The sequence below is a fragment of the Lolium rigidum genome, chromosome 3 (assembly GCF_022539505.1).
Source record: "Lolium rigidum isolate FL_2022 chromosome 3, APGP_CSIRO_Lrig_0.1, whole genome shotgun sequence".
In the NCBI taxonomy this organism is placed as follows: Eukaryota; Viridiplantae; Streptophyta; class Magnoliopsida; order Poales; family Poaceae; genus Lolium; species Lolium rigidum.
In genome coordinates, this window is record NC_061510.1 from 31,183,844 (window position 1) to 31,199,917 (window position 16,074).

At 42.6% G+C, this 16,074-nt stretch overlaps 1 protein-coding gene across 1 annotated transcript; it reads right to left on the bottom strand.

Annotated features, from left to right (window-relative positions):
- Positions 1-2,285: 2,285 nt before the first annotated feature.
- LOC124701379 (60S ribosomal protein L23-like) lies at positions 2,286-4,582 on the bottom strand. Its single transcript, XM_047233432.1, has 3 exons — positions 4,528-4,582; positions 4,140-4,424; positions 2,286-2,631 (listed from the first exon to the last, which is right to left on the bottom strand). Exons 1-3 carry the CDS (start codon positions 4,538-4,540, stop codon positions 2,507-2,509), a joined length of 423 nt encoding a protein of 140 aa, XP_047089388.1. The 5' UTR covers positions 4,541-4,582; the 3' UTR covers positions 2,286-2,506.
- Positions 4,583-16,074: the final 11,492 nt, after the last annotated feature.

A 16,074-nucleotide genomic window follows, 5' to 3' on the forward strand; every position in this document is an offset into this window, starting at 1 on the left:
ACATACGAGTGAGGATTTTGTGCTCCCGAGCTCCAGTGCTCCTGCTGTTTTAAAAAATTCAAAATAATGTTTTTTCGAGTTTTAAAAAAATTGAAACAATATCTGCAAGTAGGCCATGATTTATCACACAAACGTGCAAAATATCAAATTCAAATACTATGTAGACTGAGCTGTACAAAAATAACAAATGTCTAGATCTGTAGAAGTATGTTTTCAAATCCCCAAATTTTATCATATTTGTCATTTTTGTGGAGCCCAGAATACAAAGAAATTCTTGTCGAGATTTTACATGCCTATGGGAGACAACATTAGCTATGTACAGAAATAATTTCAGATTTTTTTTAAAACCTAGAAAATGTAGTTTTTATTTTTTTTAATACGGTGAGAGCACTGGAGCTCGCGAGCAAATAGCGCTTTCCGCATATAAAATAACTACATATCTCATGACATATTCCAGTATACATTGCACTGTATTGCATAGACCAAGAGTAAAGAGCATGAGAATCACTTACACAAAAACTGTCCTAACCCGATGATGATCAAGCATAGCAGAATCAAATGGAAATACCTTATGTTGCATACACTGATGGATTGACAAGCCAGCACCAAGAGCTTAATATTCAATTAATTTCTGGATCATACTATTGGCATGCACCACAAACATCATTTGGAATCATGACCTATGACACGATGAGAAGGGCGTAGAGGAGGCTGAGCTCAAATTAATAATTACCTAAATATAAAATTAGCACCTGCAGGAAGAACACAAACATGACACAGGTCAAACAGAGGCCAAAGACGATGTTGTATCGACTGGAAAATCTATCGGATAGACAAATAAAAAAAGGTAATAGAGAAAGTTTGAGATTACAAAACCGACCAGCACAAACGATTACAGCTAAAATATCGAAGGCTAACCATCATAGAAGGAGTGCCGAACAGCCCTAACAGCTAAAATTTATTACTTTATCAACACGTTGTGAACATGCAAGACAAAACTGACACTCTGAAACTCAAATGAGAATGTTCTTTTTCAAAGAGACATATATCGCGCTTATGTTTGAAAAGTAAAATACGTGTCACACCTTTCTCCTGGAAAACTGAACACAGATCTGTTCTCATATTTCTCCATGAAAATTGCCTCATCCTTATCAGTACAGGACCCAGAAACATGCAGCATAAATGTTCAGGTACAACCATCATCAGCTTAAAATACATGGATATTAGTTTGCAGCTTAGAGAAATTGCAGGAGCTGTAATATTAAGTATTAAGGCTCAAAGACTATGAAAAACTTAATGACGTCTGGATCAAACAACCAACCAATCAACCAATCAAAAGAAACCTTTTTCTTGTCTTTTATCATCTAGTATTTCAGTGGAAGAAACCATACGCTCGATCAGTAGGGTGAAGATCATGAGAGGTGGAGTGGCGACGACCATGCCCCGCTGCATCCGTCCATCTCAGCAGCGCACTCTGTAATGCCACAGGATCCGTTTCGGGCAGCATGCCCTCCACGCTGAGCTGCGGTCACGATGGTAATGCCACAGGATCCGTTTCGGGCAGCATGCCCTCCACTGTGACCAGTACAACGCGCCATTGGAAGCGGCCATGGAGAGTAAGAGCATCTCTAGCGTCCCCAAAAACATTCTTTAAAGGTTTTTGGGCCATGCCGGATATTTTGTTCATCCCCAGTGACAGTTTCAAATGCTCTTTTTGTCCGGCGCGATTCTATATATTGTTCCAAACCGGTCCCCACTCTATAGCGATTCTATATATTGTCCCGAGCCGGTCCCCACTCACGCAGAACAAAGCAAGAAGCGAGACGGAAATTGGCCAGACTCACACATCATTTACACACAGATAAGTTTGGGGGCACGTCTGAGCAGCGACAGCCCCAAACGCTCAATCCGGAGCACGACTGGAGATAGTGACAACCGGCAGCTGGTTACCTGGCTCAACAACAAATTATCGTTTGCGGATACTGCAGGCAAATTGGACTGCAGTTGCTGCTTATCTTTCCCGATTGACGTTTCTCGACGACCATGGCTATAGATGCTTAACAATTTTACAATACAGAGACATTGGACTGCACCTGCCGCTTAGCTATCTTTAGCTAATGATGTTTCTCCAGGACCATGTCTATAGACGATTACCAGTTTTACAATACTCTTATCTGCCGCCAGAATGGTGGGTGCACTAACAACTCAAATTTTAAACGGAAGAGAGACAGAGCTAAATCCATTGTCAAAGGAATAATCAAGAAACATACTAGCAAAAGCATATATTAGACACGACAAACAGTAATAGATAGAAAATCTTCGGTTCACTACAAATCTGAGTTGCAGAAACAGACACGAAGTCACATTTCCACTAGCAACAAGGGCAAGTAAAAACTGAGATGCCAAATAAACATAGAGCAAGACAGAGCTCCACAATATCCATGGCAACACAGTTGCAACTGACACTGACAACATATAGCAGTCTTAACAACTTCCAACAAAGCTCTCAGACGATGGCGTTTGCATTGCTGGCGATCCTGGGCCAAAGGTCAGCACACTCCTTCCCGACTGGTCCGGTGATAGCAGATCCTTTCATCTCACCCTTGGGATTGACGATCACTCCAGCATTATCTGCAAGCAGAAGAAACCGATCAGTTAAACAAACAATATCCAAGGTTTAGCAAAAGAAACTGGCATGCGAAGGGCAAAGCTGTCTAGGACATATAATCAGACATTGCAATTATGTTAGTCTCATGGCAAGTCCCAAAGTTTCAATGCAGCGACGCCGCTACCAAGGGCAATGGAATATGAGACCACCTTCAGATGGAGAAAAATCTCAAACATCAGAAGGATTCCTATGTGATGTTTGATTAGGACTATGCAAACATACAAGGTTTGCTCCAACAAAAACAGAAGGACTCGGATGCCCTTCCATCACACTAATTGGCAGAAAAACAAGCAATCTCTAGCAAACAAAGACAAAAAGGATTCAGGCATAGAAACATATAATGCTACTATATGACAATGTTCGTCTCATGGCAAGTCCCAAAGTTTCAATGCAGGAACCTGCTACCAAGGGCAATGGAATATGAGAAGGCCATATGATGGAAGAATTCCAGAGGAAAACCATCAACATCAACTGGCTTACTTTGCGACGTTTGCTTAGGAATATACAAACATTGAAAGTTTGCTCCACAAAAAGCTAGAGGACTCGGATGTCCTCCCATCACATAAAAAACTTGATATATAAGAAAACACAATGGTTTGATCAAACATGCAAAAATTAACAAGTTTTAAAACTAGTTAGAAATAAAGAGATTTAATAAATCAGATGTCTGCCTCATGGCAAGTCCCAAAGTTTCACTGCAACAACGCTGCTACAAGGGCGATGGAATATGAGGCTGCCTTCTAACGGAGTTATTCCTATTGGAAGAACTCAACATCAAAAGGCTCAATTTATGACGTTTGCTTAGGAATATACAAGCATGGAAAGCTTGCTCCAATGAAAGCTGAAGGACTCGGATGTCCTCCCGTCATACAAAAAAAAACATGCATGAAATTTTAGTTAATGATTGTTTCATGGCAAGTCCCAATGTTTAAGTGCAGCAACGCCGCTATCAAGGGTAATGGAATATGAAACCGCCTTCAGATGATGCAAATCCAAGGGAATCACAACAAAAAGAGGCTTATTTTGTGACGTTTGCCTAGGAATATACAAACATTAAACGTTTGCTCCTATCAGGCAGGAGGACTCGGATGTCCACCCGTCACACAAACTATGCATCAACAAACTAATATATGAAGCCAAGCAAAACAATCAACCGAAGCATAATTCATAGCTACAGCAGGAATCAAGATGTGCAGGTAAAATATGATGGTATCCAAGCAATTTCGAAACAAACTAGCTGCTGACAGGATACTGAGTAGTAACAGCGCACGCAATTTTCAACAGTCAATTAATTCTACAAGTCAAAACAGATAGGTCGCAGATGTATAACTTGGGAAAACAAATGGGATAACGATTCTACAAATATGGCTAAATTGTAGCTGTAGACTTCAGTCAATATTGAACTAAGCATCAAGACAATCATACAAAGGTACTGACAGGTGGTAATATGGGAGAGATCTGGGATTATTACCTTCAAAGTACATGAAAACGCCGTCCTTCCGGCGCCATGGCTTGCGCTGGCGGATGATGACGGCAGGCATCACCTTCTTACGCAGATCGGGCTTCCCCTTCTTGACGGTGGCCATGACCATGTCGCCGACGCAGGCGGACGGGAGACGGTTGAGGCGACCCTTGATGCCCTTGACGGAGATGATGTAGAGGTTCTTGGCGCCGGTGTTGTCGGCGCAGTTCACCGTCGCCGCCACCGGCAGACCCAGCGACATCCGGAACTTGTTCCCCGCGGAACCTCCCCTCCCTGGATCGGATCAAACAACACACGGAGAACACCATTAGCGAGATCGATGAGATTGCGACGCAAGGGTAGAATCGATCGGAAATGGGTGGGGAGAGAGGATTACCTCGCTTCGACATGGCGGCGGCTGGTGGTGGACAGAGTGCTAGGGTTTCGCCTGGCTCGGTACTTATAGGTGGGGGGCTAGGGTTTTGGCTGCGTTGAGGACGAGAATGCCCTCCGGAAGTTAGGTCACCGCGGCAGAACGGGGAAGGGGAGCATGGTCATTTTGCGGCCGTGTTACGTACGGGATTTTAGCGACGGCGTGACTGGATTTGGATGGGCCGTGCTGAGAACTTCTGGCCCATATAATTCAGTAATCGGAGGTTGCACGCTGCACGGTACAGGCCGTCTGAAACGTGGCTTTGTGTATTGCAGATCAAGTTTCCATAAATAAAACCTCACTACAAAAACAAGTTAAATGCTTGTTCGAGAAATCGGTCGATGTGGTACTTGGCTGAGATGATCTGTGTGTGTGTGATGGTTGCGTGCTATGTATATTGTCCATGGTACGTGCATCAAGGTGTGAGCCTAACATCGTGACATTATACATTTTAGTGTGACATGACACACGCCGTGTCCAATTTGTTGGAGAAATCAATCCACGTGGAGCTTGGGTGAGATGTATCACATGATGGTTGTGTATTGTATTGTCCACGGTATGGGCATCAGGGTTGAATATTTGAACTGTGATCTTAATTAGTGTGACATGATGCACACCATGTCCAATTGTCTCTGTAGTTTTCCAACTGTAACATGGTATTTTCTCGAGATTTTATAACATGGCATTTCACTATATGTATACTTCTTTTTGCCTCAGTCGCTAAACATGATTATGTCTATTGCATGATTTCATGGATGAAATGATGATCTTTATATTATCCACAAAAATAAGAACATTGTTCGAATCCATGCATGATTTGGTGCTATTTGGCGTGAAAATGTTAAGTTTTTTTTAACATGATAGATATATTAACATGAAAGATCGTTGTACAAGATTACAGAGCCTATTACATACTAAGAGCCAGCAGTGCTAATGTGCATAGAGCAAATTCGAGATGATCATGAAATGCATAGAAGATACCGAAGACTACAACTGGAGTCAAACAGCGGTCTTTTGTCCGACGACAACTCGGGCTCGAACTTGCTGCAATTGCAGTCTCCAAGGGCCTCCTTTGTGCTCCGTACCAGTTGAGGCCCCGCGCGTGACTCTCCTAACGGTCTTTCTGATGTATGCACTCGAGGTTTTTAAGGATTGAGTTATAGATTTTGAATAACCTTCACTGAGCTCAAACTCAAAGTGTCCCCTATGTTAAATCTGAGGATCAACAACGAAGGTTTTATCGCCCACCTCTGGTGACACAGCCCGAACAGCAAGGGGGCGGTATCTTCAACAATAAAGCCATCCATCGAACATGATCTAGAGCAACAAAAGCATGTAGAAGAAACCTGTTGTTTTGAAACCATTGTGATGCTTCCAAATGATGATCTAGTAAGCATATAGGCACAACCAAATTTTCTGCTGCCCTTAAATCTATCTTGGTGTGTGTGAAGAAAATTATCTAGGAGAGCTTTGGCAGTTATACTATCTTATCTCCTCTTATTCACACCAAGCATGTTGTTCCACTTCCGGCATTAGTACCATTGAGCAGCAAAAGCAACAGGTGGGAAGCTAAAATCTGTAGATCATCATAATTGCAGACTTTGCCTCTAGAGCTTTCATCTTGGCTTCCCAGATCTTCTCATTGTTGGCAGCAACCACACTGCTCCAGTGTGCATCATTCAAAATTAAGCCCAGGGAAGCCAAAAAACGAGAACCAGGGGCTACCTTCAGACTGTCACCCATTCTCATGTGCAAGATCAGTGCAACCTGCAACTCATCGCTCCTCTCCACAAATTTGCACACCATCAGCTCGCTCACTTGCTCACCTTGACCGGTGAACACCTGTATCCAAAGGATGGATACGACAGTGCAACGAATTGAAACAGAAAGTGAAGATGATGCGTTGACACCACCGACGGACATAGTCAGGAAGCTCGCAAACGCCTCTCTTTATGTACGATTGAGGATCACATCGGGCCAAAGTAAAGCCCACTCAGCAGATCTGGTGTCCTCTGAACCTTCTCCCATCTCCATCATCTCAATCTGATAGCCAAAATCATCAAATCCTTCCTCCTCCACATCACCACGATAAGATAAAAGAAGGCTCATATTTGGGCCTCCATCTAGAAATCTGTGGGAGAAATTATTGCAGCAAGAAGGGGGTTGGGTGAAGGGAGCAAGGGCGACCGAATTCAAGCTTTCCATGGATCAGAATGGTGGGTGCTGGCACAGGAGCCACCATCGACCCATCTCCAACTCTCTGCCTGAAAGCCAAAAGCTTGATGAAGAGAAAAAAGTAGGACCAAGGTGGATCTGGATCCATCCACCCCTTTATTTGGGAGAGACAAGCTAAACAAGAGAACTCCTAAAACTACATGAAACCAGTGGCGGAGCCATATCTTAAACTCTGTGTTGTCATTTTAAGTCTATGATGTCAAACACATGTGTTTGGACCTATTTTAAATATGTTTATACTATTTTTATAACTAAATAAAAAGGATTTACTAGAAACATGTGTGGTCAATTGACCACACATGCCACAATGTGGCTACGCCACTGCATGAAACCAAACCCCCTCCCACTCACCTCTGGCCACCATGGCCACTGGCGGTAAGGGGAGAGAGGCCGGCGAGGGGCTCAAGGAAGAAGGGTCTCCACAGGGGGTATTCTCCATAGGGGTACAATTACAAGTCGCGTGAAAATGTTAAGTTGATGCAAGTTTTGTAAATCTTCCTTCTATTTCTTTTTATAGTACGAAGGGTAATACCTTCGATCCGGATTATGGATTACAGTATTGTAAGCTTTTTTTCCTAGAAGACCTAGGTTTAATCGAACCTTGGAAGAAGGGTCTCCACAGGGGGTATTCTCCATAGGGGTACAATTACAAGTCGCGTGAAAATGTTAAGTTGATGCAAGTTTTGTAAATCTTCCTTCTATTTCTTTTTATAGTACGAAGGGTAATACCTTCGATCCGGATTATGGATTATAGTATTGTAAGCTTTTTTTCCTAGAAGACCTAGGTTTAATCGAACCTTGGAAAGCACTGCTAAAGTGGTGTAAAGGAAACGTCTATAAGACTTGCTATTTGATTTTATCTTACGTTTACCAAACCTTTCCAGTTTACTTTGTTTGGTGTTGTGTTCAAATGGATGAAGATAGGCCAGGATTAAGGATTCTCCTGCAGCTATGCATACATATATAAATAAAATACAATATTGTGTAGTAAGTAATATAGTGATAAGAGATTTTTTAGCAAAACATCTGTGAATACTATTGCCCATAAAACTAGAGGTGACAATAGCTTCTTGATCCTACCATCGTTCCTACAACCGCAAGTAACAACCGTTATTAAGTAAAACATACCAAAGCATTAAGATTGATGATTGTTCCATTTATCTCAAGCGAATCACTAAACGTGTACCGTTACTCTCCCCTTTCTGTCACTGAGGTTTGGAGATAGCACGTCGTTCTCCAATCATCCCACCTCTTCCCTTGATCGATCCCAAGAGACATGGGTACCTGCAGGTCCTCGAATCGAGGCAAAGAGATAAGGATACAAGATTTCAAAACTCCTATTCAATATCTACACAAACTCATAAGATTAGATGCATATAAATACTGCGAGAATTCACCCGAACCCGCAGCCCGTGAGGATTAGTCACGCATGATAACAAGACCAAAGATATAAATTATTGTTGCAAATACTTGGGTTGAAATCACAATATGCGTATAATGGTCGTGAATTCTCAAGGAGATCTCTATTACAAGGTGATTGCTATGACTATGGAGGGGATTGGAGAGGAAATGGATGAACAATGGTGGTGGATCTTCTTCGGTGTGTTGTAGATGGATCTAGTGGATGACAACTCTATTTCGCGATGAATGACTCTCTTTCTAGTCTAGCTCCCTTCACGAAAGTTATATGGTTTGACCTCGAGAATGCTCCGGCACCTTCACTATGCGCCCTGGAACCAACTTTGATCCTCTGGTTGACTTTGCTGCACCTGTGACAAGATTTTCTTCAGTAATTCCAGGTTCATTTACCATTAAGACTTGATGTGATGTCCTGCACACCATACAAAGAGAAAAATGATTACATATGTTTACAATAATTATACATTAATGGCACATTTAGAGAGACGTTAGTCAATTTCTTGACTTAGCAAAGAGTTCAGACATGAGGAAAAATGGCGTAATTCACAGCCATTAAAGGGATATATTGTCTTGTGGTTGTAGATAGGTTAAGTCAAGGAAAAATTAGTAAATTGCTAACGTTGGGATCATTAGATAACTCACACATGTCATGAGTTTAACTAGCCAAAATAAAATAAAGATAAACATATGGCATCGTATGTCTAGGGCAACCGAATCTTTGTTGGTCATCATGGACCATTTTTGCATGAGAAAAACTTATAGGATGTGTTTGATTCAATTAGGTTAATGCAAATGGTAAAGGAATCAAGTCACAGTAGGAGTGGTAACGTAGTAGGTCTTTTCCATATTTGGTTTCAGGCCATAAAGTTATTTTGATTACACTAGTTAAATGCCCATGCGTTGCTACGGGTATAAATAAAAATGGAGCAAAAAAATTATGATTTTTCCGTGGAAATACGGAGACGGAAAAAAATATGAAAAAAAGAAACCGAATTTTGCAAAACGATTTTTTTCTAGCGAAAACAGAATGGCGTTTTCGTGCAAAATAGACCCGAAAACGAAAATTCTGTTTCCGCCTGCTATAGAAATTTTTGTTTTACAGTTTGGTGTGCATGACTCAATTAAGCAATCTCAATATGTGACATTGTCAACTCGAACCATCAAAGCGGTCCACCCCAAAATAGATGACCATGTAATCTAGTTCGAGGACGCTTCCATGATCCAACCCTTCTCTATTTCCCAACATATTGAGTGGAGCACGCCGACGGAGGACGAGCCGTCCTCAGACGATCCAGAGGGAGGTGGAGAAGGTCTTCGACCGTGACTACATCGACAATAACAAAGCCGAGCGCCGCGCCATTGAGAAGCAACGTCGTCGCTCCAGGCGAGCAACCTACGAAGCGTTGCCATCATGGCCGTGGCATCCTACGAAGCGAAGCAAGTGGAGCTCTCCGTCCGCCTCACCCACATGCCCCCCTAGGTATCCGGGGCACATTTTGATAAATTAGGGCCACGATAGCCTAGCTTACTAGTTTTATTTTGCGTCCGTGATGATTCTGCGTTTGTATGAATGTATAAATGAATTGAATCGTGAAGAATGTATCGATGAACTGGAATGATTACTTCTAACTAGATGACCCGTTGCGCTATCGCGCAAGTGCAAATGAAAGCGTATTAATATGCCAATGGATGCTGACATATAGGACGATAATTTAATAAATAATTTATTTCGGTCCTTAAATCTACTACCTCCGTTTCAAGGAATAAGACGCCCTTGTTTTACGTGTTTTTTGTTTAACCAAGAATTACTTTAAATAGATAAAAATTATTTGTATGAAATTAGTATCATTCAAAAGTTCTTTTCAATACGAATCCAATAATACTAATTACATATAATATAATCAAAATTTTGTTGCTCAATTTTTATGGTCAAAGTTCGTCTTGAAATACGTGTGCGTCTTATTCCTTAAACGGAGGTAGTATATTTTTGGTGATTGTTCATGTCTTGAGTTGCTATATACGCATCAAATATGGCGTTTATTTCTTATCCCTATAAATTTTATAGAATTACACAGGATGTTTCATACCAAAATAGTTGTAAGACAATCTTTCATGTATTGGTCATTCAAAGTTAATGCGGAGAGTATTCACGGTTCTATTATATTTGCCTTCCATTTTTTGCCATGAGATTTTGTTTTCCCATTTTCTACTATTGTTCATTGATATTAAATATTTCACAATTTCTATAACACGTCAGGCTTTACTGGAACCACATTGGTAAGTAACATATGCTATAAAACTAAATCATCAATCTATCACGTGGATGTCTGCACGTTATGAAGTTTTGTCAGAAATAAACCGAAATAAGCAATGACTAAACCGAAATTAACAATAAATTTCCGCAGTCACAAAACCGTGCATCTTCCTCAAATCACACAGGGAAATATTCATTTGCAAGAGCACAAAACTTAGCATTGATTCAAGATGGAAAACCGTGCATCTTCCTCAAATCACGCTTGTGATAAACAACCATGTCAAGATGTACCTGCCATTTTGATTCAAGATGTACATGCCAAGCTAGGTACATCCCACTGCCAAAACCAAAATCTCAGCCACAAAATGGACCCGGAATCGTTAATTACAACTTCCACACAGGGTAAACTGTGACAAATAACTATTCACGCAAACAACATTTTTACTACTGTGGTAAACCATAGAAGATAATGCATGAAACATCACGAGATAGTTAAGTTTGTGCTAAATAAGAGAGAACTACAGTTTAGAGAATACCACATGCACAAATATGGAATCCTTTTTTTATAGAGCATGGCAAGGACATATACCATCTTGTTTATAGAAGGTCTGCCAGCAAAAATACTATCTGAAGATCAACAAGTAAAATCAAAAGGGACAGTACATATGATAAGCTACCAAGCAAGATCATCTATCTTGTCTAACTGAACACCATTCCATCTAGCCTGGGTAGTGCACAAAAATCTGAAACTCGTATATTAGCAGCCTTAGGATAAAATTACGAGCATATGGCCATATAATTCTGAAACTCATACCAGTTTACATCTTCTCTGAAATTTAACAACCTCACAAGATCTGATTCCTGAACACTACAACTCGACTGACTACAAAAGCCGGTCGAATCCGGTCGATCTCGAGTGGAATCTCAAGCACACGCCGCCCTGCGCTAGTGACAGTATCAGCTTGCCCAAGGCTGCAGGCAGCATTGAAGCGGTCCGGCCGCGCGTCTGTCTCGTGTCCAAGGAGTACGTCCTGAGTCGCATCTTCTCATCTATGGAACTAAAAAACGGAAACATCTAACAACCTTAGATGCATGCCACATATCAGCCATTTTATTTTGTACTGAGGTTCCTTATATGTCAAATACAACTTGTAATAAATACCGTCAGGTAACTTTTGCTGAAGAAATATCACTTCATGCACAATATAGGTATGAAGTGTAATATATATAACACTGACAAATATACATACTTCCGAGACACTGTCATATGAGTATTTTTCCTTGGGAACACCTAGTGAGTGAGCACAACAAGCAGGTCTTATTACACACAAAATATGAAAGTTAATAATTCTGCCAGGACATCGTGCCCTTTATAAATTATGCTGCATCTTAAAATTCCGAAGGGTTAATTCATGATCACACATAAATTGTTCACTGAACCTAACATGGAAGAGTAACAACCATGTGTCGGCAGGTTGTTCAATGAACCTAAAATGGAAGAGTAAGAACCTATGTCAGCTGGATTAAATCTGCAGTACATATTGCATCAAAGTTATGATAATATCTATGACTTTATGCCAAAAAGACGGAGGCTGGGGTCAAGGGGAAAAGTGAGGGCCCAGCTAGAACAAAATGTTAAGTATGACTAAAAGCATAACGAGCATAGTGCAGATTCTTTCAAAAAGAGATGTAATAAAAAATATTAATGCCTATGCAAGCAATCCTACAAAAACTATCGAATTAAAATTAGAAATCTAAACATGTGCACTGGCTTTATCTTGTAAAATAGATCATCAAGCTAATACCCTACTTGGTTGTACAGTAAGCAACTCCCACCTAATTTGAGGGCTGCTACCAAACTGCAGAAAAACCAAGAACAAGTCTCAAATTCGTTGCTCACCCTCAGGCGCGCACTCCCTGCCGCCGCCGCCATCGCTCGGGAGCACCTGTTGTCGATGTAGGATTGTTTGGTTCCATCGTCGTCTCCAGCTCCTTCCTCCTTGTGCCATATACAAAACAGCCAAACGACCTCTCTGGCTACCACTGGCAGTCATGGCTACCTCCAACCATTAGAACCCAACATCCCCTGCTTGATATCCTCCTTCTCTTCTTCCTCAGACCTGAACACATTGTGTTAAGAAATAACATCAATTATAGCAATTAAAAATCGAGTGTTGGAGGGAGAGAGAGAAGATGAGGAGGGGGATGAGGTTTGGGAAAAGATTACGTTGCGAAACGGCCGGCGAGCGGCACGGCCGGACACCGATGGCCACGACCCTGAGCCGGCCGACTGGCTCCTCAATCTCCGGGATGGCGCCCGAACCCGTGGACGGTGGCGGCTGGGCAAGGGAGGAGCGGAGGCTACGTGAGGGAGGAGCGGCGGTGGAAGCTGGCGAGGGCGGAGTAGTCGTCGCTCCCACCTCTTCAGGCCCTCCCCTTCTGCTGCACCAAGCTCCATCCTCTTCCTCACTTGCGGTGGCCGGCACGGCTCCACCTCCTCGGCGGCCACCCCTCCCGCCCCTTTGCGCCCTCCTCCTACCGCATCCCCTCCAACCAAGTCGTCACCGCCGCCGCCGCCCACAGGGAAACAAGAGGAACCAGGAAAGGAGAGGCGGCTGCGGATTGGCCGATTGGGGATTTTTTTCTTCACCATGGGCGTGCTTTGTCCATGTCTAGGGTTTTCACCTGTCTTCATGCGCACATGAAAATGAGCGACGTGAAACTGAAGAAATCCCATCTCTCATACGCGGTCCCACTGGAAAATGGGCCCAGTTGTCATAGTCGTTTGCTTGGATTGCAAGAGTGAACGAGAAAACAACTGAATGGACGGCTGTAAATCAACGCGGGGGTGAAAACCTGGACTGTCTCATGAATCCAACGACCACCAAAGACTTTCCCCCGGGAGTGCCTCCGTTGGCCGGGTAATCTAGGAACCTTTAAAGAAGCAGACCATATTTGCATTCAGCAAAACTGAATCACCAAACATATAGATCGGAAAAATATAGAAAGAAGCGATGACAATGACATAGCTGTAGCGGAGTCACATAGTCAAGAAACAATAATGTCATCTCTGCCATTTTTACTCACATTAAAAATGAACTTAAAGATGGGAATACTAATGGATGTATATTGGACAATCAAGTAAGAGGATCAACGAATCGAGAAATTCACTAACAGAAAAGGTGGAGCGACGTAGCCTAACTCCAACATAAAGACACCCATGGAAAAATTGGGGAGGATGGAGGACACACTTGCCTATGAATTGGAGCTTTCCCGTGGCGTGTCGACTCTCCGGTGAGATCCGGACAAGATACAATCGGCGTGGACCTCAAGGGCCGCTGCGAAAACCCTCCTTGGCTCACACCAGAGTAGAGCAATGTCATGCGGATATTTTCATGGCTTCTACATGTCAACTTCGGTGGTGTTTGCTCCAACCAGAGTAGAGCAATGTCTTCCTTGGAAGGACTTGGGCGGTCGGTCTTTGGAGCATCAACACATTATGAAGAGCGATGTCTCCCTCCCTGCTATTACCCAGCCGTCGCCACCAACTCCACACCCCACCTAAACCGCATCGATACAGTCGTGTGTTCCCAAGGCCGAGGTCTAGCACAAACGAGGCGAACCACCATACACAAGGCATGGGACAAGGAGGATGCCTGAAATACAATTATTCGGGTTCACTGGAACGTATGAAATAATAACAATGAATCCAAGGTAATGACCCTTTCTAGTATCTCTTTTGAACAAGGCGGGCGTTGGGAGAAGCTCAAGTTAGCATCTTGACATCAGCTGTGATCGTAGTCGCTCGACAAGCACCGCTTCCAAAGCCGCGCTTGTGGTCTTGAACTCCACTCCCGCGGTCCCACCGCTGCCCGAGCTGCTGCACAGCAGCGGTATCACCTCGCCCCGCTTCAATTGCGCCGGCGCCGATCTCTTACCTACCCCAAAAAATTACACTACAATTTAAATGCAAGTAATCGAAAAGAACATAAACGAGTCTAGTAAAATCTGGATTATGATCTCAAGACAAACACAAATAAAAGGTGGACGATGTAGAAGCTAATAATACCATATGTAAATATTCATTTTTACACCATGATCATCTTTGATAAGAAGCACATATCAAGTACTCCCTCCGATCTCTTTTAATTGACTCGGATTTAGTACAACTTTGTACTAAATTTGAGTCAATTAAAAAGGACCGGAGGGGGTAGTATTTTTTCTCCAGTAAAGATGCATCGGGTTCATCACTAAGAAGCACATAACAAACACATATATGTACATAATTTAGGTTTCCGAATTAATGGAAACCCGAGGACACTAAAATTAAATTGCGGTACAACAGATGCAGAAATATCAAATCAAAGTTTAGGGAGGATGATTACAAGAGATCGGCCATACAATTCACGCTCCTTTCCAACCTCTCCGGCTATTGCGGCAATAAGTGACCTGAAGAACCGAGGATGAAATGACCTGTATATACCTCTAAGAATGCGGAATAAAAAGTAGAGCATATGACAATACCAAGGAGAGAGGAAAACAAATGTGAGTAGGATAAGTATACCTGCGCCACGGTCATAACCGTCATTGAGGCAGCCTAATCAAACATGTGATGGACATGTTGTATGCTGCAAACCCACAATACAAAATGTCATAACTCCAGAAAATAAATCCTCCACAAGACCATAATTAACCAAAAGCATTCACAAATGGCCTGATATTTTATCAAATTAATCAAATATAACCAAGAAGGGTTCACGAATGGAGAGGCATACACACACAATTGTCGACGATCGCAACCACCGGCACTGTGCGGAGAAGCATCACTGCGGCAACCAGATACAATGACTCGTGATGCTGAAATCTGGTGTACTCGACCCTATCTCCTGCAGCTACAATCCTCACAGAAGACCTGCCTCCGCTAGAACAAACGGGACAACCTGAAAGGCAAATATAGGGAGATGAACATGATGGACACAATCCCAACAGAAGAAATGTTTCGTTTGCCCCGGTTGCAGTGTTTCAGCATTAGTACAAAAAAAGGTGAGAAGAGATTGTAATTAAGCACACAGAAATAGCGACCCAATAATTATTCTAGCACATTAAGAACAACACAGATATCCACATAAAGACACGTTTACCTCAAGTCATGTAGATGGGCAGCAGCACGTGGATACACAAATCTCATCCAAAAAGGGCATGCAATACTCCAGTGCCCTACAGGAAAATAGAGTGTAAACAACAGACGATATACGACTTCGTATACAAGGCGCTCACCAGAAGGAAAAAAGAAGAAGCCGCACCGGCACTCGCCGAGACGACGCTTGCCAAGCCACAACCAACAAGCTGCACCTGTTGGTGCCTCGACAGACACCATCCTCCACCACCGAGGCCAGCTTGTACTCACTTGCCGCCGCCATCACCCGCCTTGATAAATAGTACCGGCTAAGCAATCTTACGGTGGTGCATTCATTAAGTTATATGACAATCTGCATGGACAAGCTGAAGCAAGTGAGTTGCTAAGAATGTTTGATTACGCAACATCACGTTTTGTCTGTTAGAACATGTAGCTCATATGAGGGTGGATCCGGAGATGTGACGAG